Genomic DNA, 20,849 nt, shown 5'->3' with positions numbered 1-20,849 from the left:
GCTATAGCCAGCTCTGTAATTTTTGGGGGGGGGCGCAGAGGTGAACGGGGGGGGGGCGCAGAGGTGGACGGGGGGGGGTGCAGAGGTGGACGGGGGGGGGGGCGCAGTGGTGGACGGGGGAGGGGGGGGCGCTGAGGTGGACCGGGGAGAGAGCCTGTTGTTAAAAATTTACCAGCACACCACTGGAGCTATGGGAAAGTTCTTTATAAATAAGGTGCTGCTGAGGAGACTGAGCTCTCTGCACAGGGCCTAGGAGAGAGCCACTGAAACCAGTGAGTGTTCTGGGGAGGGTGGGGGGAGCTGATGAGGAATAGAAGTGTAATTGGAATGGGGGAAAATGTGACGGGTCTGCTGCTTCAAAATTAGTGCTTCAAAATGAGAAAATTGCTGGTAGCCAATACCTTTATATGATGAGGGAGAACTGGTTGGGCTGGGGGTGGGGAGCACTGACTGAATGAGCACATGGGCAGCAGACAGCAAAACAGTGGGCAGGCTCCAGGCAGGAGGCAGTAAATGTCCTCCAGCCCCCTACATTAAGGTGCGTGGAAGGGTGGAGGGGAATCCCTGTAGACCACCAGGGGGTCCAGTCCGGCCTCACCAGGGGCCTGCTGGGTCGGCAGGGGTTGGGGGATCTACTGAAACCCCAGGGATTATTTATTTCGGTGTGCGGGGGGTTGGGAGGGGTCAGCTGGAGCACTAAGGAGCTGCTCTAGGAAACAAGGGGTGGAGGACATTTGGGGGAGGGGTTGGGTGGGGTCCAAACATCCCTGGGTATACACACAAGAGCTGTGCCTACCACACAGTTCTTGTGGGCATGCGCCAGGAGTGCTTGGACCCCTTTATTGACTGATGCACAACACTAATAGCATGTAAATAATTTGCATGCTGGTAGTGTTGTGCATCGGTCAGTAATTCTGACTCATTAATGAGCCACTGTTTTTCTGGCGCTGCTCCTTACAGCGCCAGAGTTCTGTGCATTGGCCCCTCAGTCTACACAAGGGGATCCTTTTAGTGAAACACCTATATTAGGTGAAATCCTAAAAATCACATATAAAAGAAATTATGTCAGAGTTCCAGTTTATTTTCTTTCTCACAGCTTTGGTCCTGGCAAGTGTCTTCTCACTGTTCTCTGCTTTAATCCTTTCTTGGGGTCCTGGGTGGATGCCTGTTCTTTTTCTTCAAGATCCCTGACTGAGTAGTTCAGACTCCTTTGCAGTTTCCTGCAAAGATACTCTCCGAAACTCACCAAAACCCAGAGTCTTCTCTGAAAGACTAAGTTCATTCAATGTCAGTGCTACTGGCAATGAATGAAGAAAACCAACAGTTACTCTTCAAAAAAATACCCAATTTAGGGCGATATAACGCAAGGACAAATACCTCTCCTAAAGTAATCAGAAATTCCCTAATGCACTGGGGGTCCTGGTCTGCACACTCAAATTGGACTGCCCAAGGTTAAGATGAGATGCACTATTTGGTCCCACTCTTCTCCTTAAGGATGCTGAAAAATCACTTTAGTTCTTCACTCCAGACCCTCCCTTAGGTTTTCACCTCTTCAACTCTCCTCCTCAGGTTAGGACAAGCCACCCTAGAGAGCTGCTCTCCCTGTACCAGACTTAGCTGGCCTTGAAGAGCTGCAGCTCCATACTGCTCCTTCTCATCACCAAGCAAGGAGAGTCAGATACTGTGGCAGGGCCTCAGCCAGGTGTCAGATAGTGAACAGAATACTGGGCCCTGGTCAAAGAGCCATGGGGAGGAGAACAGTATACTGTAACAAAGAGGGGCATTTTCAAAGTTGCGATATGGACATCCTTACAAAATGGCGAAATCTAGGGGCGGGGAAACCCATATTTTCGAAACAGGATGGACGTCCATCTTTCGTTTTGAAAATACCATCAGGGACGGCCAAATCCTTAAATTTGGATGTCCCTAGATTTGGACGTCCCTAGACGTTTCTGACTTTCGGTGATTTTCGAAACCAAAGTCGTCCATGTCAAAAACGTTCAAATGCAAGCCATTTGGGCGTGGAAGGAGCCAGCATTTGTAGTGCACTGGTCCCCCTGACATGCCAGGACACAAACCGGGCACCCTAGGAGGCACTGCAGTGGACTTCATAAATTGCTCCTAGGAACATATCTCCCTTACCTTATGCTGAGCCTCCCATATCCCCCCACATCCCCCCCAAACCCACTACCCCCAACTGTACACCACTACCATAGCTCTTACGGGTGAAGGGGGGCACCTATTGTGGGTACAGTGGGTTTGTGGTGGGTTTTGGAGGGCTCGCTGTTTCCTCCTCAAATGTAACAGGTAGGGGGGTATGGGCCTGGGTCCGCCTGTCTGAAGTCCACTGCAGTACCCACTAAAACTGCTCCTGGGACCTGCATGAGCTGTCATGGACCTGAGTTTGACATCTGAGGCTGGCACGACATATTTTTAAAGATGTTTTTTGAGGGTGGGAGGGGGTTAGTGACCACTGGGGGAGTAACGGGAGATCATCCCCGATTCTCTCCGGTGGTCATCTGATCATTTCGGGCACCTTTCTGTGCCTTAGTCATAAGAAAAACAGGTCTGGGTGAAAACGTCCAAGTGTTCATCAGGGACGTCCTTGTTTTTTTCAATTATGGATCAAGGACGTCCAAGTGTTAGGCACACCCAAGTTCCGCCTTCGCTACACCTCTGACATGCCCCCTTGAACTTTGGCCGCCCTTCGATTATACCGATTTGGACGTCCCTGTGAGAAGGACATCCATCTTCCGATTTATGTCAAAAGATGGACGTCCTTCTCTTTCGAAAATGAGCCCAATGGTCTCAACCATGCTTTGTGTTCCTGGCCTCACAAAGTATGTACATGTCCTGCTATCCAAGCTGCTTAACCTGCACCAACTTCCATAAGGAAGACGCGCTGTCTGAAATTTCAAGTAAACAGATAACAGGTCACTGCATGCAAACTGGGAAGCAGGGGAAAAGAAGATGAGATCAAACTTAGAGCCCTGGGTCTGCTGCTGCTGCAGTTGTTGCTGGAACTGTGGTGAAGAGTTGATAGTATGAGAGAGAAGTAGAAAGAGGTACTGTGTTGAGAGGAGAGGAGCTAAAATGGAGCCTTCTGCTTTCTCATTTTTCATACACACAAAAGGATGGGGTAGGCATACCCAGATGCAGCGGAGCAGGGATTCTTAACCTTTTTCTGCCATGGACTCCTAAGAGAGTCTGGTGAAACCTATGGACCCCTTCTCAGAAAAATGTATTGAAATGCATAAAAATAAAAATACATAGATATAGATTGTATTGCAGTGGAAACCAACTATGCTCAAATACAGGTATTCAAATATTTGCAAATTACAAATATGTAATATAGTAATATAATATGCATCTTTATTAATTCAAATCGCTATCTTAAGTCACCCAATCTGGCAACTCTGACTGGGCAAGAAAGAGTTAGAGAAGGGGGGGAAAACTTCACAGAGAGCAAACACAATGGAGTCTGTTGAATGGATTTTTCCTAGAATTGTAGGATTAACAGCTTGTATGGATATTTAGGAACAAAAGAACCCTTGAAATAAAACTGTGTTGACCATTATCAATTACATGCTTTTGGAGATAAAAGTATGTCACACAGCTAAATGTATTCTAGTTTTGCTTTTTTAGGGTATCATAATTTTAGATAGTGAGATTTATTGAAGTTAAACATTTTTGGAGTCTAAAGGCTATAAATTACTTTGTTTCCTAAATTCATTATTGAATGAAAAGGTACATTTCAGTTAGAGGTTAATGAAAGCAAAGTTGTAATTTTTTTTCCATCCAAGTTCACAGACCCCCTGAAAACTTTCCTCTTTGAGAGGTTTCTACCCATTGATAGTGTGCATTAGATTGTAACTGGCCAACATTGGTTTATTATTTATTTCTTATTTGTATCTTATTTGTGCTACTCTGCTCTTGCTTGATATTTTGTTTATGGTATTGTAAACCTTGCCTGTCGTTTTATTTATTGCAAGTCACATTGAACTAGAGTATGTTCGGGATAATGTGGGGTATAAATCTCAAAATAAATAAATAAAACAAGGGAGTCTGTGGACCCTAGGTTAAGAACCCCTGGGCTAGGGCTAATCAAAAAGAGCATGTGGCAGGAGATTGAGGCAGCCAGGGCAAGTCCCTCCTAAAGAGGAAGAAAAAAGGTCACATGAAAAGGGATGACCAATGAAATCAGAACTGTAACTAGCAGGAAGTAAAGTAACTGCAGTTTAGGGTGCAAACTGGACTACAATACAAAACAATGTAATATGCACACAAAACTGTTGGGCAGAACACTTTGGATAAATGAGTTGAATCCTAGGGTAAAATGAGGCCCTGGGTGAGTCAAGAGAGGTGAGCAGGACACTGTGGTGTGGCCCGAGTCAGGATGTTGGAGGAATGACACTACAGTCTTAGGGAGCCTCTGAAGGGCTGTTTAGATGGAGAGAGGACAAGAGAAAGGGGCTGGTGAATGAAAGAGAGAAAGAAGAGGAAGAGGCTGGTGGTTATATAAAAAAAAAAAGAGCAGACAAAATATGTGAAGATCCCTAGGACTCCACTGAGGTATTTTTCAGTTCAGTATGTGAACAGGAGGATTGACAGGTCTCGGGGTTTTCTGAGTCACATGATGTAGATAGGGTGGAGCAGGACTATAATGGAGGACTCAAGTCCTGGTGGTATCTACCAGAGAGCAGATGGTAAGCATTCAGTGGGGGCTGTGCTCTTCTTCCATTCTCCAAGCAGGGAAAGAGCAGGGGCTTTTCCTCCCCCCTCTTGAAGAGAGAGTTCTTTTTCCATCCACCTCTTGTAGTGAGTTAAGGGAAGACTCATTTGAGCGATGCCTGGGGCAGTGAATATTCCCAGGTCAGGGGAGTAAGAGTCGACTGGGTCCCAGACAAGGTATTTATTTAATTAGTTTGATTTGACTAGCGCCTTTTTTCATTCATAGCTTAAGGAAAATTACATTCAGGTATAGTCTATTTCCATGATCCCAGAGGGCTTACATTCTAATCCCTCACTCTCTAGCAGGTTGCTTAAAGTTTGTTACTGTTAAACACATAAGTGCTATCTGTACACTCAGCAGTATTCTATAATTTTAGCGCACAGCTCAGTGTATAAATGCAAGGGGGTTATTCACAGGGAGAGGTGCATGGGCAGGGCATGACAGTGGCCAATGTTTACATGTGTAATTTACAGACTGCTGTTAAGATGTGTGTTAAAGTGCTGCAGTTAGGTGTGTGTATTTAGGCCTACAATTGACATGGTCTAAGTGAGCATGCCTAAGAGAAAGGCTCATAGATGCTGAGTAGGGCACCCAGATGCATTATATAATTAGTGCTCAGCATCTAGGGCACCCAGTTATAGAATTGCCCCCATGTTTGTATCTGAGGCAATGGAGGATCTTCTCGCCCGAGGTCACAATGGTAGGAAGAGGGATCTGAACCAAGCATCCCTGGTTCTCTAACTTTTTTTTTTTGTTACATTTGTACCCCGCGCTTTCCCACTCATGGCAGGCTCAATGTGGCTTACATGGGGCAATGGAGGGTTAAGTGACTTGCCCAGAGTCACAAGGAGCTGCCTGTGCCTGAAGTGGGAATCAAACTCAGTTCCCCAGGACCAAAGTCCACCACCCTAACCACCAGGCCACTCCTCCACTTAAAGCATAGGTTCCTGGGGTTAAAGAAAAAAAAGTCCTAGGTTTCTTTCACCAAGAGTTTAAGAAGCTTGACTATTGGAATGCCAGTGGATTTTGTGAGTTTCTACTTCAGAAGTGGATAATTGCTAAAGACTTGCAGCTTTTGGAAATTAAAGAGTTTGTTTTCACTGCGCCATTCTCATCTTTGTCCTGCCATACTGCTGACTTCTTTTGGTTTTATCAGTAAAAAAAAAAAAAAAAGGTACCTGTATATAATATTGAAACTGCTTTCATTATAACCACAGAGATAGTATATCAAATCCCTTCCACCTTCCCCTTCCCAGGATTTTAGAATGGACTCCTAGTGTGTGGACTGTTTTTGAGTGGGGTGTGAGTCATCCTCTGGGCCTGGCCTTCTAGTTACTGCTGGTCTCATCCCACAAAACTGGTGCAGCCTGTGATGATTGCTACTGCTACTATTGCTACTTATCATTTCTATTAGAGGTCTGCCAAATTTTGGTTTCAGTTTCAGATTCGGCACCGAAACCGGACCAAAACCCAGGTTCAGGTTTTAGCCAAAAATGCCTACCCATTTTTGGCTGAAATCTGAAACTCACTCCTCCCCTCCTTGCTCTCACTCCCCACACCATGATCACTCCCCCTCCCCATCTCACCTGTAAGTCCTCCCTGGGCTTACCTTAGGAAGGCCTGGTGGTGTTGTGGCATCCTTTGGAGGCAGGGATGATACCTACTTGTTCCTGCCGCATGCCACTGCTCCATTTCAATGGCTGCCAAGACTTCCCTCGGCAGCCTCATGAGATTGCCAAGGGAGGTTCCGGCAGCCATTTTGCGATTGGAAGCAGCACAGGCAGAGAGAGAGAGAGAGTGAGGTTTGGCTTGGGAGGGGGACTTTTTTTGGTTGGATCTCTGTGTGTAGAGGGAGTTTCATTTATGGTTTCAGTTTCTGCTGGAACCGAGCGGCCAATTTCAGTCACAGATCCTGGGTTCGGTTGGGCTCTAATTTATTTAGTGCTACTAGCCTATGCAGTGTTGTACATAGACATATAAGAGATAGTCCTTGCTTGATGGAGCTTATAATCTATTCAAGACACATGGACCCTTTAACCTCTAAAGAGATGAATCCCTACAAAAAAGGGGTAACAAAAAAAATCCTACTTTTTTCTGGCTTCCAAGAAATTGGCCAATGTCTAGATACTTGAAATATTTTCCACCCCCACAAGATCGGCAGCTTTGTAGTCTGCTGGATACCACCTGCTCATTTGAGTGGTTTTGTTGGGTCCTAAACAGGCCTACAAGCCAAACTGATTGTCAGTCTTCAGAGCAATACATGAAGTTGTTATCCCATAACACTTTAAAAGAGGAGGCCAGCGGTGTGGGAAAAGAGTGGGCTTACCTTATTGTGAGTGTGCCTCCAGACAATGATCTTACCTTGGTTTGGGTGTGTGTGAGAAAATGTGGTTACCTGGTGCACAGGATATGAAAGGACAGAGCATTACTCTTTGTTAAGATGTTATAACATGTGGTCTGAATTGGTGCCAGTGAATGAGGTCACAAAATTTCAGTTTAGTAAATTCAAAGAACTGAAAGTTTTGACACATCCAGTCTACTAAATTACTGGATGTGTCAAAACTTTCAGTCACAGCTGATTAACCCATCCTTGCCTTTCTCAGAGGTTGAAAGTCTTGTGGTGGTGCTATACTACCACAGGCTTCAAAGTGAGATGGGTCTCTCTTTAGTCATAAAAGATAGGCAGCTGGAAATAGCTAGGCCTGTGCCTCTATACATGCCCGTGGCTTAAAACAGCTGAATAAAATCCAAAAAACATTACATATTCAACTCCTGCCCAGAAAGGACATGGCTTATAATGACAGATAAATGCATTTTATTACAAAAACCATGGGCCAGCTTAGTGGCTAGGGCAGTGAGCTAGGTACTGTTATGCATAAGGCATTTTGGCCAGTCCTAGTTTTAAATTTACATCCCAAAGCAGTGTGGTATTTGTAGTCCCTGATTCGATCCATTGAAATCAGTACTGCCGATCCCATAATGCCCCTGGGTAGGGTTGTCAGGAATTCCAGATCTAAAAGTCAAATTCACCTGCCTCTGGAAGTCTTTGCAAAACTTCAAGGTATCTAAGTTAGGATTAGATAAATGTTTTCTTAGTTCTTCTTTAACAGGGAAACTAAGGGTTTGATTTACTAAAGTGTGCTACCACGTTAACATGCATAAGGGAGAGGTTCTATGAATGGCGTCCAAAATTAGGCACCAGGAAGATGGGCACGTGGATGGGCATAATCGAACGGGGCGCCCAAGTTTTCATGAGGGCGTCCTCGTAGGACGGCCCCATAAAGGGGCGGGGCAACCCGTATTATCAAAACAAGATGGGCGTCCATCTTTTGATTCGATAATATGGTTGAGGACACCCAAATCATGAAATTTAGGTCGACCTTAGAGATGGTCGTCCTTAGGTCGTTTTTGAGATGGTCGTCCCCGGTTTTCGGCGATAATGGAAACCAAGGATGCCTATCTCAAAAACAACCAAATCCAAGCCATTTGGTCGTGGGAGGAGCTAGCATTCATAGAGGGGGGAGGGGGCGGGTCCTGGAACTCGAAGGGGAGGGGTGCCTGGAACTCGGAGGAGAGGGAGGGAGGCAGGTAGGGGGCATGGAACTCGGAGGGGAGAGGGCCTGAAACTTGGAGGACGGAGGGAGGGAGGGAGGGGGCCCTGGAATCTTGCTAGCACTCATTTCCTTTCTGTTGGAAACAGGGCTCTTTTACTAGTAAAATCATAAATGTTCAAGGCTTCTGCAGATGAGGACAGAGCCCACGGGGATGGGGCAGGGACAGGGACAGAACCTATGGGGATGGGGTGGGGACGGAGACAGAACCTGCGGGGACAGGGTGGGGACAGAGACAAACTTTGTCCCCGTGTCAATCTCTAATCCAGACTATTGAATACTGTCTCTTCCTCTCTCCTATGTTAACGTACTGAAACTAATTGGTATTATGTATATAGCAAAGTAAGACCAGCATCGCCCATCCATTGTATCTGAAAAGACAGCGAGGGTTGTATCTGGGACTCTGTATACCAACCCCCACCCACAACCTTTGTCTTTAGGGTTGTAACTGATGCTTGGTGTAGACTACCTCCTCTATGCCTCTTTTTTCCTTTAAAGTATTATTTAAAGTGTTACCATGAGTGGGGAAATGTAATATTATTCCATCTTCATGCTGTATGGGGAACCCTGTGTTTGTCCCATGCCTTTTTGAATTCCATCACTGTTTCAAACCCCACCTCTTCCCATAGGAGAGCATTCCAGGCATCCACCACCCTCTCTGTGCTGGCAGGATAACATAATGTAGGCATGTTTCATAATATGCCTATGGAAATTGTTTCAAGCAAACATTCCTTGTAGACATATTTAGGGGCATAGCCAGACTTCAGCGGGAGGGGGGTCCAGTGCCCGAGGTGAGGGGTCACATTTTAGCCCCCTCCCCGGCGCCGGCACCCCTCCCCCGTCCTTTTCGATCCCCCCTCCCACTGCCACCAACCCTCCACTGCCACTGCCATGTACCTTTGCTGGTGGGGGATCCCCAATCCCCGCCAGCCGAAGTCCCCTTCAGCGCCGGTCTCCGAATCCGGCGCGTTCACTGATCTGAATTCTGTTGCTGTGAGTCCTGACATCCTGCACATTCCTACATGCAGGACGTCAGGACTCACAGAAACAGAATCCAGATCAGCAACGCGCTGGAGACCGGCGCTGAAGAGGACTTCGGCTGGTGGGGGTTGGGGACCTCCGCCAGCAAAGGTACCTGACGGCAGGGGAGGGTTGGCGGCGGCGGGAAGGGGAGGTTGAATGTGGCGGGGGAGGGTCGGTGGCGAGGGGGGGTGAAAGCAGGGGGGCTAGGACTAAATCTGCGGGGGCCCATGCCCCCATGGCCCCACCTAGCTACACCCCTGTTTTCATTGTGTCCAAAAGTATCATTTTAGCGTCTTATATCTGTGAGATTCTTCCAAAATAAACCAGCCAAATTTGTTCAGCAAGAGGCTCTTCTATGGACAGCCAGACACAGGGAACCTACAGATGTTTTCTCTTGGTATGAAATTCATCTGAAAAGGGTGCAACTGATGCCACTTTGGTGCCTGAGGTTAACTTGAATAAAAAGTGTGGTTGATTTGAGGTTACATGATGGAGAGTGTCCAATCACATCAATGCATACTCTTTTATAAATATCTGGCTTTTTGTATCACGCATGTGCCCAGTCATGCAGTTCATTTTTGTTTCATTTTCTCTTACAGGAGGGAACATCCAAATTTGCCAGCTTGGACAGCAGTGTGAAAGAAAATCAGAAAAGGTCACAGAAACGACTTCAGCTGCAGAAAGATATGGTATGACTCAGCAACTTTCTTATTACCTTGTTATCAACATTTTATCCAGAGGGTGAATTTTCATAGGGTTTAGGTGCCAAATGTGAAAACTGACTAGAGCCTACAGCTCTGGGAGCAGCCTCATCATCAAAAGAGGCACCAATCAGTGAACTGACTGGTCCAGGCAGCTTATGGCTGACATCACCTATGACACGTCCAATATGGCGACTTCCAGGAAAAAGAAATGGTAGGGGAGCTGCTTCAAGAATTCCAAAATGAGTACCTTAAATGTTCTAGGGCTTGCAAATTGCTTTCTGTTAGCAGACATTTGTACTTAATACTATCTCAGAAACATGACCTGGAGACGCACAGATCTGCATGTAGTACTGAATAAATGTCTTATAGAACAGTAAAAATTCTGCTGAACCAGACTGACTGGAATGCTGTAATTCTAGGAGGATCTCTGTATTTTTCCTACCAGCAGTTCATTATATTCCTAATGCAAAATTTGCTGTAATTGGTTGCAGGGGGTCATGCAGGGCACCGTACCGTATCTTGGCACCTTCTTAACTGACCTAACCATGCTAGATGCAGCCCTTCCTGACTATATTGAGGTATGTATAAGTACTTGATTATAGCACTGGGGCAGATTAGTATAAATCTTCCATTGCAGGTTCCAACAACACATGATGGGACACTAGAATCTCCTGCCCTATATGGGCCCCATGGCTCTTGTTCTGAATCATGATGCGTAAGATGTACAGGCCGGTCTTCTATTTTGCCTCTTACAATATCTGCTTGGATGTTGGCTTTGGAATCAGAATATCCACTTCCTTTTTTGCTCCAAATTTCTCCAGACTCTGCTTGCGTTGTAACACAAACTTTCTATTGTATGTTCTCTGATTCTCGACTCTGCTTAGCTTTCGGCCTTTGTGTTCTGATATTGCGTGGGAAGTGCACCTCTGCCATCACTGGATGTCCTGGTAGTACAGAACTAAGCTCTCTGTTAGGTTTAGGTCCAGACTCATTATCTGCAGTGCACAGCTAGAGAATGCAGTGCTCTATACCCAAAGACCAGTCAGTGCCCTCTTCTCCGTTGTTAAGTGGGTGGAATTTTTTTCATACCCCGAATGCCTCCTCTAACAGTTCAGTCTATATCTAGTGCCAAAGCACCTTCGACACTTTCCAGGCTACAGCCCTGCTCACTGAGGTCAGCTTCATACAGTGAATTACCTTCATGCAGTGCATATTACAGTGCACCTTATGTGTGTTGAATGACTGTTTTTACTTTCCTATAATGGTCATTGGAGTTCTATTCTTTTATGTGAATTTTAGATTGTAAACCACTTTGATCTGTGGTGTGTTGTTAAGGCAGTATAGTAAGTCTTAATAAATAAATAAATTAAACAAACAGCTCTAATCACTTTGCAGTTCAGTATGTTCTTTTTGCTTTTTACAGGGTGGTTTGATAAACTTTGATAAAAGAAGGCGGGTGAGTGATTTCTGCTTTGTTACACGTACCAAGTTAGGAATTCCAGTTTTCTTCATGTTTCCATGCTTCATGTTATAAATGATGCCCGTTTTCTTTCTGCTTCCTTCCTCACTCCCCCACCCCCATCTTTACACCCAGGAGGACTGTACCAAGCTCTTTAGGTCCTCAGAATGACCAAGACCTTTAAGGGGAACCCCTTAGGGTCACTTCTGAGCCACTAGGAGACAAGAGTTACCCATGTAGCATGTGATCAGTATTCCTTCTCCTAGAGCCTGACCTGATCACTATCATTACAGGAACTGCTTTATATGTGCTGCACAGATAAAAGGCGGTATATCAAGTCTCTAATAAACAATAAACAACAATGACCAATATAAAAGGCTGATAATAAAAACTAGTGAAGAAAATATGGCCTTGTTTGCCTAATGCTTCTCCTTTAGAGGGTTGTGACATAAGAACATAAGAGTAGCCATACTGGGTCAGACAAATGCTCCATCTAGCCCAGTATCCTGTTTTCCAAACAGTGGCCAAGCCAGGTCACAAGTACCTGGCAGAAACCCAAATCGTGGCAACACCCCATCCTACAAATCCCAGGGCAAGCAGTTGATTCTCATGTCTGTCTCAATAGCAGACTTTGGACGTTTCCTATTTGTCCAAATATTTTTTAAACCCAGATACATTAACAGCTGTTACCACATACTTCGGCAAAGAGTTCTAGAGCTTAACTACTCATTGAGTGAAAAAATATTTCCTCCTATTTGTTTTAAAAGTATTTCCATGTAACTTCCTCAAGTATCCCCTAGTCTTTGTACTTTTGGAACGAGTAAAAAATCAATTTACTTCTACTCGTTCTACAGCACTGAGGATTTTGTAGACCTCAATCATATCTCCCCTCATCCATCTCTTCTAAGCTGTAGAGCCCTAACCTCTTTAGCCTTTCCTTATACGAGAGGAGTTCCATCCCCTTTATCAATCAGTAATGAAGTGGTATGGATCTGGGTTAGCGCCCAAAAGCTAACTCAGAAATGTATTGTTAGACAAAAAGAAAGGTTTTCAGCTTATATTTTGGGGGGGGGGGGGGGCCCAATATTCAGTGGTGGCGGCATCTGTATTAATTTAAATGCCAATGTATATTTGATGCCTCTACACTCAAAGCATCATTGAATATATATGTGATGTGGTCAGTGCCACTGTCACAATCTGTTTAGTTTCTAAACATGTAAAGGGCAATTCTATAACCTGGTGCCCAATGTTAGGTACCAAAAATGCACTTAGGTTACTGAGTACTGGCACATAGGCAGGTCATTGGCACCAGTAGTTGGCAGTTATTCACATAAGTGCTGGACGCTGTTCCATAAAGTACACGGACTGTATTAATCACTCTCTAGAGAGTTATGTTTGTGTATATCAAATATTCAACTTTATTATGCTATAATTTAAATACAATACATGCCTTAACACCATTCATTCAACATCAGTCATACACCCTACTATATTACGCTTCCATTCACTTTATCCTACATATCACAACCTGTATTTAATGGGACTATTATTGCTTAGTTTCAATAATTTCAATAATAATTTCAATAATTAACATAAAGTGGTTTCACCCATTTTATCTAAATCACGATATCTGCTGTCAGAGTTCATCGGTTCATCAGCTCCTTAAACTGCAAACAGTCTTTCATAAAAGCAAATGAAGATACTGTCCTCTCTTGCTGCCGTATATTTCTATCACCGATGACTTCTTATCATTAAATATTCAATGGTGAAAATATTCTACTTTCAGCTGGTAATGACACACACCTAGTCCTCATGAAGACCACAGGAATAAATATCCATTTCCATTAACAATGATCTTTTTTTGTCATCCCGACATCCTCTTCCACATGTTGTTTCAAAGACCTAAATAGCTCTACTTGTTCCCTAATACGAAACCGTATTTCAGTCTCTTCATCAGGAGGAACAAAATATCGGGGGGGGGGGGGGGGGGGGGGGGGGGAACTGTGTCCAAATCCTGCCCCCGACACTCCGGTGCGCTGACCGGTTCCATAAAGTACGCACCAAAATTGTGTATCATATAACTTTGAGGAAGATGTGGACGTGGGCGAGCAGGGATGTGTTAACAAGTGACACGTGCAACTTATAGAATATTATCAATTGTGTGTGTGTCACACGGTACACTTACTAAATCACTTTTTTAGTCCTTCATAAAGCTAACATTAGCAGGAGTCCATAAACTATGCAAGATGAAAAACCCAGAATATTTGGGCAGTGCATCCAACATGGGCACCAGTATTTACACCAGGTTTCAGCAGGTGTAAGTCTGGCACAGGAATTGACACTAAGCTCTATTCTATAGAGGATGTGCACCCTTTACAGAATAGCATTTAGCACCAATCTTTTCTGGCACCCATTTATAGAGTCCGGCCCTATTTATTTATTAGTATTTATTTACCGCCTTTTTGAAGGAATTCACTCAAGACGGTGTACAGTACAAATAGATCAAACATGAGCAGGAGGCAATTAGAGCAGTAAAAATGTTCGAACAACAATAGAAAGTATGGCATGGTATACTACTTGCAATGACAACACAATATGTACTAGAACATTATAATTGGTAGTGAGGGGTAAGGCAAAGTTGTAACGTATAGATGAGTAAGAAAGTAGGAAGAGTTAGAAAGTAGGTGATTGAATTGAAGAAAGTTGCACGTGACGTCACTTACGTGCTCATTGTAGAATAGTGCTTAGGTGCCCTGCTGGCAATGGCAGCCCTACCATTAGACCAACTGAGGCACCACACTGTCCAGCAATGGTACTCTCCCCTTCCTTCTTTATCTCTGTTCCCCACATTTACCTTATTTTTTTATTTTCCAAAAGGCGGCAGTGGCAGCAGCAGCAACAACAGCAATTTCCATAGGCTGCCCTGCCACTGGCACTGACCTCTTCTCCCTGCTGCGCCCGCTTCTTGACGTAACTTCCCGTTTCCTCAGAGGCGGGACACAGAGCAAAGAGGGCGTTTGCCAGTGGCAGAGCTGCCTATGGGAATCACTGCCACTGCCACCTTTTGAAAAGCAAAAAGAAATAAAGTAATTCGGAGAAGAGGGTTGAGGAGGGAAGGGGGGATATGCCACACCAGGCGGGGGCGGCATCTCATCCCTGCCTGGGGCGGCAAATTGCCTTGGGTTGTCCCTGCCTGCTGGTGCTTTCATAGGCAAGTATACAAGAATAAGTATTCTACACATTTATGCATGCGTCACCCAGGTTATAGAATTGTCTTCATGTGACCAAAATCTACCAATAGCAAACGAGCACTTCTGTTTGAATATCAGTCCCTGTGTTTAATGTATTCACTTTAGTGTCTGATTGCTCATGTAACAACAGCAGCACTCATCATTCTTAAGCAGCTGGAATTTTCCTTCTGTCTGGGAAAGAAAATATATTTGCATTTATTTTCTTTTAGGAGTTTGAAGTGATCGCTCAGATTAAGCTTCTTCAATCTGCCTGTAACAGCTATTGCATGACACCAGACCAAAAATTCATCAGATGGTTCCAGAGCCAGCAGCACTTAACTGAGGACCAGAGGTAAGGGTTGCAAATTAACTGTTTAGGGTCTCTTCATCAGTCATACAGTGCTGTGCGATGTTAACAAGAACAGAGAAAGAAAGAAAATGGCAGCAGATGAGGGTATTTCTTTAAAGTAAGTGCTAAGATTTACCCACTTTTCTATAACCATGTGTAGGTCTATGATAGCATGTAGTTTGCCAGGTTGATTTTTAAAATTAAAAAGTTGATAGTGTTTCATCTCATATCTTCACTATCTTCAAGTTTTGGGATTGATGGCTGAGACCTTAAAATTAGTACTATGGGCCAGAGGTTTCTTTTCTCTCAATGGTCGCCACAGAATCAGTAATTCCACCTTTTACTACCACTAGCACCAGAGGTCAGACATTCTCGACTAGTGGCTATGCAGCAACAATATGTTCAAAGAAAAGAGTTTGGAAACCCCAGATTAGATCCTTTTCACAACAGATGTCAGTCTTGCAGGTTGGGGGCACAACTCAAAACTTACCTGTTTAAAAAGGCATACCCTACCGATCCAGCATAAATGCCTGATCTCTGCAACACAACAAAACTAAAGAACATAATGGGCATAACACAACTCTTCCGTTGTACGATTCCCTAGTGTGGCTGGGCCACATGAACTTTATCTTACCACAACATCACTTTGTATTTGTTTACTCCGGAGTCTGTAACGCTTGTCCAGTACTATGTAAGCCACATTGAGCCTACAAACAGGTGGGAAAATGTGGGATATAAATGCAACAAAATAAATAAAAATATAGTAATATTGCCCTGGCTTCCAGTTTGTGAAAGAATATTTTTTCAATCTGTTTCTGTAATATTTCAGGCTATTTATGGTCTTGCGTCTGTTCTAGTAACCAATCTGGTTTGTATGCCTCTTTTAGAGCTTCTTCCCATTTGCAAAATGTGATGGTTCTTCATCTTCCAGTTCTTAAGAGTGAGGTTTTCCAGGATAGTTTATACAATTTTTTCTTTTTTTTTTTTGCAGTTTCCTGTTGGAACTCTTTACCTCTGGGTATTAGAACTGAGATGAATTATTTTACTCTCCATAAAAAGAATTAAAACTTTTTTTTATTTAACAACAAGTACTTGTAGAGTATGAAATTGATAATCAGTTGTGATGAATTTTATTGTTGTTATATTGTATCATTTGATGTGAACCGCATTAGACCCAGACGTGGGGATATATAGCAGTATAGAAGAAATGTATTGGTATTGGTTTGCAGGTAGGCATAGACACAGGCAGAGTCTGGATATTCAGAACTGCCTTATAATATCTGCTTGTTACACTACTATCCTGTTATACCATTATCATGTTACCATGATTCTTCTGTAAACTAAATGTCTATCTTTCTATTATATCTTCACCATTTATGATGTATTGTAAGCCACATTGAGCCTGCAAAAAGGTGGGAAAATGTGGGATACAAATGCAATAAATAAATGGGTGGGGCACAAAGTTATATGCATAACATAGAATTTTATAAATAACGAGATCAATATTCAAAGTGATTTAACTGGGCGGGAGAGGATCCTACCTGCTTAAATCACTTGTGCGGGGGCTGTCCAATGATATTCAGGGTCCTGGAATTCCTTCTAGATTCCAAATTGACATATGAATCTCAAATAATCTTGCAAAGAAATTCTTTTTTCAAACTACGTCAGCTTAGGGCTATTAGGTCTTCTTTGAATAAGGGAAGTTTCAGAGGTATAGCCCAATTAATACTTCTTCTGCAGCAGGATTATTGTATCTCTCTGTATTGTGCCTGTATCTGTAAAGTTGCAAAAAAAGCTTCAGCTTTTGCAGAATACTGCTGTGAGGCCTATTTTCTGTTTGGGTAAATTTGAAAGAGTTTCTCTTTTACTGGATAGCTTACGCTGCTTTCCAGTGAATTCGCGGATAGTTTATAAAATTGCTTGTTTGATTTTTAAATAATTCCATGGGTTAAACTGCAAAGGATTTACTAGGATTTTAAGTCTCCCTAATAATCAGTCTACTATATGCAAGATTAATAAAATGAAGCTTAATTTCCCATCTTTGAAAGGGGTCAGGAACAAGAGGCAGATTGAATTGTCTTTCTCCTTTCATGGGAGCCAGGCTATGGAACAGTTTACCGAGGCAGATTAGAAGATTATCATCATACTCTCTTTTTCAGACATTTCTTAAGGCATATTTGTATCCAGAATTAAATTGATCTGTTTAATTATGGGTAGAGTGTTAATTATATTTAGTAACTCCCCCTATTGCTGGGGGTTTTCTTTTTGTAATCTGTTTAGAATTGTTAAGAAATGTGTGGAATATAAAACCATTCATGGTATTGTGGTAATATCAGCACTACCAGCTAAAGTCATAGCCGATTATTTTGTGGGTGGTTGAGGGATGAAGTTGGCACTTACGTGGTTAAGTGCTGATATTCAGTACTTAACTGCCTAAGGAGTGGAGTAGAGGAGTGGCCTAATGGAGCCTAATGGTGACCTGCATTTAAGTCCCACTGCAGCTCCTTGTGACCATGGGCAAGTCACTTAACCTTCAATTGCCCCAGGTACAAAGATTTAGGGGTCCTTTTACTAAGGTGCGCTGAAAAATGGCTTGTGGTAGTGTAGGCATGGTTTTTGGGCATGTGCAAAATCATTTTTCAGCACACCTGTAAAAAAATGCCTTTTATAAAATTTTTGCTGAAAATGGACGTGCGGCAAAATCAAAATTGCCAGTCATCCATTTTGGGCCTGCGACCTTACCACCAGCCATTGACCTAGCGGTAAAGTCTCACGCGATAACCAGGCGGTAATGACCTACACGCAGCAAATGCCACTTGGCGCGCATCTGATATTTGTGTCCGAAAATAAAAATTATTTTTTGGATGCGTGTATCGGACGCGTGCCAAAAATAAAATTATCGCAAGAGCCATGTGGTAACCGGGCAGTAGCTCCATTTTGGCATGTATTGGACGCACATAGAGCCTTAGTAAAAGGGCCCCTCAGATTGTGAGAACGTACCTGCATATAATGTGTATAGCGCTGCACACATCTAGTAGCACTTTAGAAATGATTACTAGTAGTACGGGCCTCTTTTATCAAGCCTCGTGACAATGGGCTTTGTCGACAATACCACGCCTGGGACCGCTAGTGCAGTTTGATAAAGGAGGCTGTAAGTTAACCAGACACATTGGACCACATAAAACTCAGTCCTATCTTTGTCTGGTTTCACTTAGTCAGTTACTTGCTGAATACTGCATTTAACTGGATAAGGGATAGCTGGCCATACAGATCTGGTTGCTGGACATGGCCAGCCCTGAATATCCCAGCATAACACTGGCAGTGGACTACAAATACTGACCGCTGCCGGTTAAATATTTACCCCTACTTGCATATCTCTAGGACACAGGTGCACACACTTTTGCCGATATTATATCTGGCATACGTACTTGCGCCTAAGCGTATGCTACCTGATTCTATATAGCGTGCCTAGAATTCTGTGCCAAAATCCAAGTGTATTCTATAACTTAATTGGCTTAGCTAGCTAATCAGCATTTTTAACAGCACTTAAGCAATAATGAGCACTAATTGGCAATAATTAGCATTTCCACGCACAACTCGATAAGCATATTCTGTAATAAACTGTGCCTAAATTCTAATGCGCGCAGTTCAAAAGGGGTGTGGCTATGGGCAGGAAATGGGCATTTCATGGGCGTTCCAAAATGTACATGCATAGTTATAGAATATGGCCCAGTGCACGTAAATCTACGTGCAGGGATTCACACCATGTTTTTGTTGGTGTTAAAGGATGCGCATAGTTTTAGGCGCTGGGCTATCAACTGTATACCTTATGTAAATCTAGGCACTGCTTATAGAATACGCATAGGCGGAAATGTTTACTGCGCAGATTTTTTAGGTGCCATATATAGATTCTGGCCCATACTGCATGTATATAGGGTTCCGCTAGTATTCTATAAAGGAAAGTAGGTGCCTATTTCTCACTGTTGATTATGCACCCATTAGGCATCTTCTGTGTCACTATACATAGATGTACCGTTATAGAATTAGTCCCCTCATGTGCTGCACCCAATCTCGTGCTTTACTTCCCATTCTCACTTCTAGAATCCTCTGAGCTTATTCCATGTCTCTTTGAATTCTGAGACAGTGTTTCTTCCACTACATCTCTTGACAGGCTTTAACAGGCATCCATCATCCTTTCCGTGAAGAAATATTTCCTCATGTTACTGCAAGTCTGGCTGTTTAAAATTTATGACCCCTTTTTCTAGAATTTTCATTCCATCAGAAAAAGGTTTGCCATTTGTGTTTTATTTATACCTTCGAAATACTTGAATTCCTTAATCATATCCAGGCCCGTCGCCAGGTTAACTGGTGCTCAGTCTGAAGATGGAGAAGTCATAAGTAGATAAGCACACAAACACCGCCACACTGGGACACACTGATGCCAGCAAAAAAAAAAAGGCTTTCTAGGTAGTCACATGATGGGCAGAAGACAGAGGAGGAATCACTATCCTATGCTGAAAGCCAGAAAATAATAATATTGTTGGGCTATAGGATGCAATTACCATAGTTAAATAGGAAGGCAATTTTTCATAAAACGTTCAATGTGCCCAGCAGGGGTGTAACTACGTGGGGCCACGGGGGCATGGGCCCCCGTAGATTTGGCACTGGCCCCCCTGCCGCCAACCCTCCCCCACCGCCGTCGGGTACCTTTGCTGGCGGGGGTCCCCAGCCCCCGCCAGTCGAAGTCCTGTTCTCCAGCGCGGCCGTGTTGCTGATCTGCAAGGGCAGGCTTCTGTTTCTGTGAGTCTGACGTCCTGCAGGACAAACAAAATAGTGTCCACTAAAAATACAGAGATATATGGTACTATTTCATTATCTTGTTTGTTTCTTGTTTCTTCAAATGAAAGCCAGTAATCAATAATGACACCCAAATGCTTAAACCTGTCCAGTATTGGAATTGATAGACCCTCCAACTTTGGTAACAGGGCCACTAAACCAGTATGCTGTTGTTTTTTTCATATTTAATATTAAACGATTGTCTCTCAGCCAGTTTGTGATTGCTCCTAAGTACATTTCCAGAGGGTCGAGAGACCTGAGGTACCAAAAGGAGGCCATCTGCATAACAATAAATTTGATGCCATAGTCTTCTATGATATAAAATAAAGGGCTGAGAAATAGCATAAATTCTGGTCACTGCATCTCAAAAAAGATATAGTGGAATTAGAAAAGGTACAGAGAAGGGCGATGAAAATGATAAAGGGGACGGGACGACTTCCCTATGAGGAAAGGCTGAAGTGGCTAGGGCACTTCAGCTTGGAGAAAAGACGGCTGAGGGGAGATATGATACAGCTCTATAAAATAATGAGTGGAGTGGAACGGGTGCACGTGAAGCGTCTGTTTACTCTTTCCAAAAATACTAGGACTAGGGGGCATGCAATGAAGCTTCAAAGTAGTACATTTAAAATGAATCGGAGAAGGCAATTCCTGGGGTAACAGATTTGCTATAAGACAGGTGCAACACTACATTGCCTCTCTCCCGGGAGACCCTTTGAGATCCCGGCTAGGGGATAAGGTACATGATTTCTTTCACTCTTTGGGTGAGGGTGAACTTACGATATCATTGCTCCATAAAACAATTTCAGGATGGCAACCCCCCAGGGATTATAGCAAATTGAAGAGTGCATGGGGAAAAGAACTGGGGGTTGAAGTAATATCATGGAATATCACTAAATCGATAGCAA

General features: G+C 43.6%; 1 protein-coding gene across 1 annotated transcript in view; it reads left to right on the top strand.

Annotated features, from left to right (window-relative positions):
• RGL1 (ral guanine nucleotide dissociation stimulator like 1) overlaps positions 1-20,849 on the top strand; it is a 259,243-nt gene that overhangs the window by 198,417 nt on the left and 39,977 nt on the right. Inside the window, exons 10-13 of the mRNA XM_030205352.1 lie at positions 9,966-10,055; positions 10,562-10,648; positions 11,494-11,526; positions 14,990-15,111. Coding sequence (XP_030061212.1) covers positions 9,966-10,055; positions 10,562-10,648; positions 11,494-11,526; positions 14,990-15,111 — 332 coding nt within the window. The remainder of the gene's footprint in view (positions 1-9,965; positions 10,056-10,561; positions 10,649-11,493; positions 11,527-14,989; positions 15,112-20,849) is intronic.

Source organism: Microcaecilia unicolor, chromosome 6 (genome assembly GCF_901765095.1).
Source record: "Microcaecilia unicolor chromosome 6, aMicUni1.1, whole genome shotgun sequence".
Lineage (NCBI taxonomy): Eukaryota > Metazoa > Chordata > Amphibia > Gymnophiona > Siphonopidae > Microcaecilia > Microcaecilia unicolor.
This window is presented reverse-complemented; position numbering and strand designations above follow the sequence as displayed.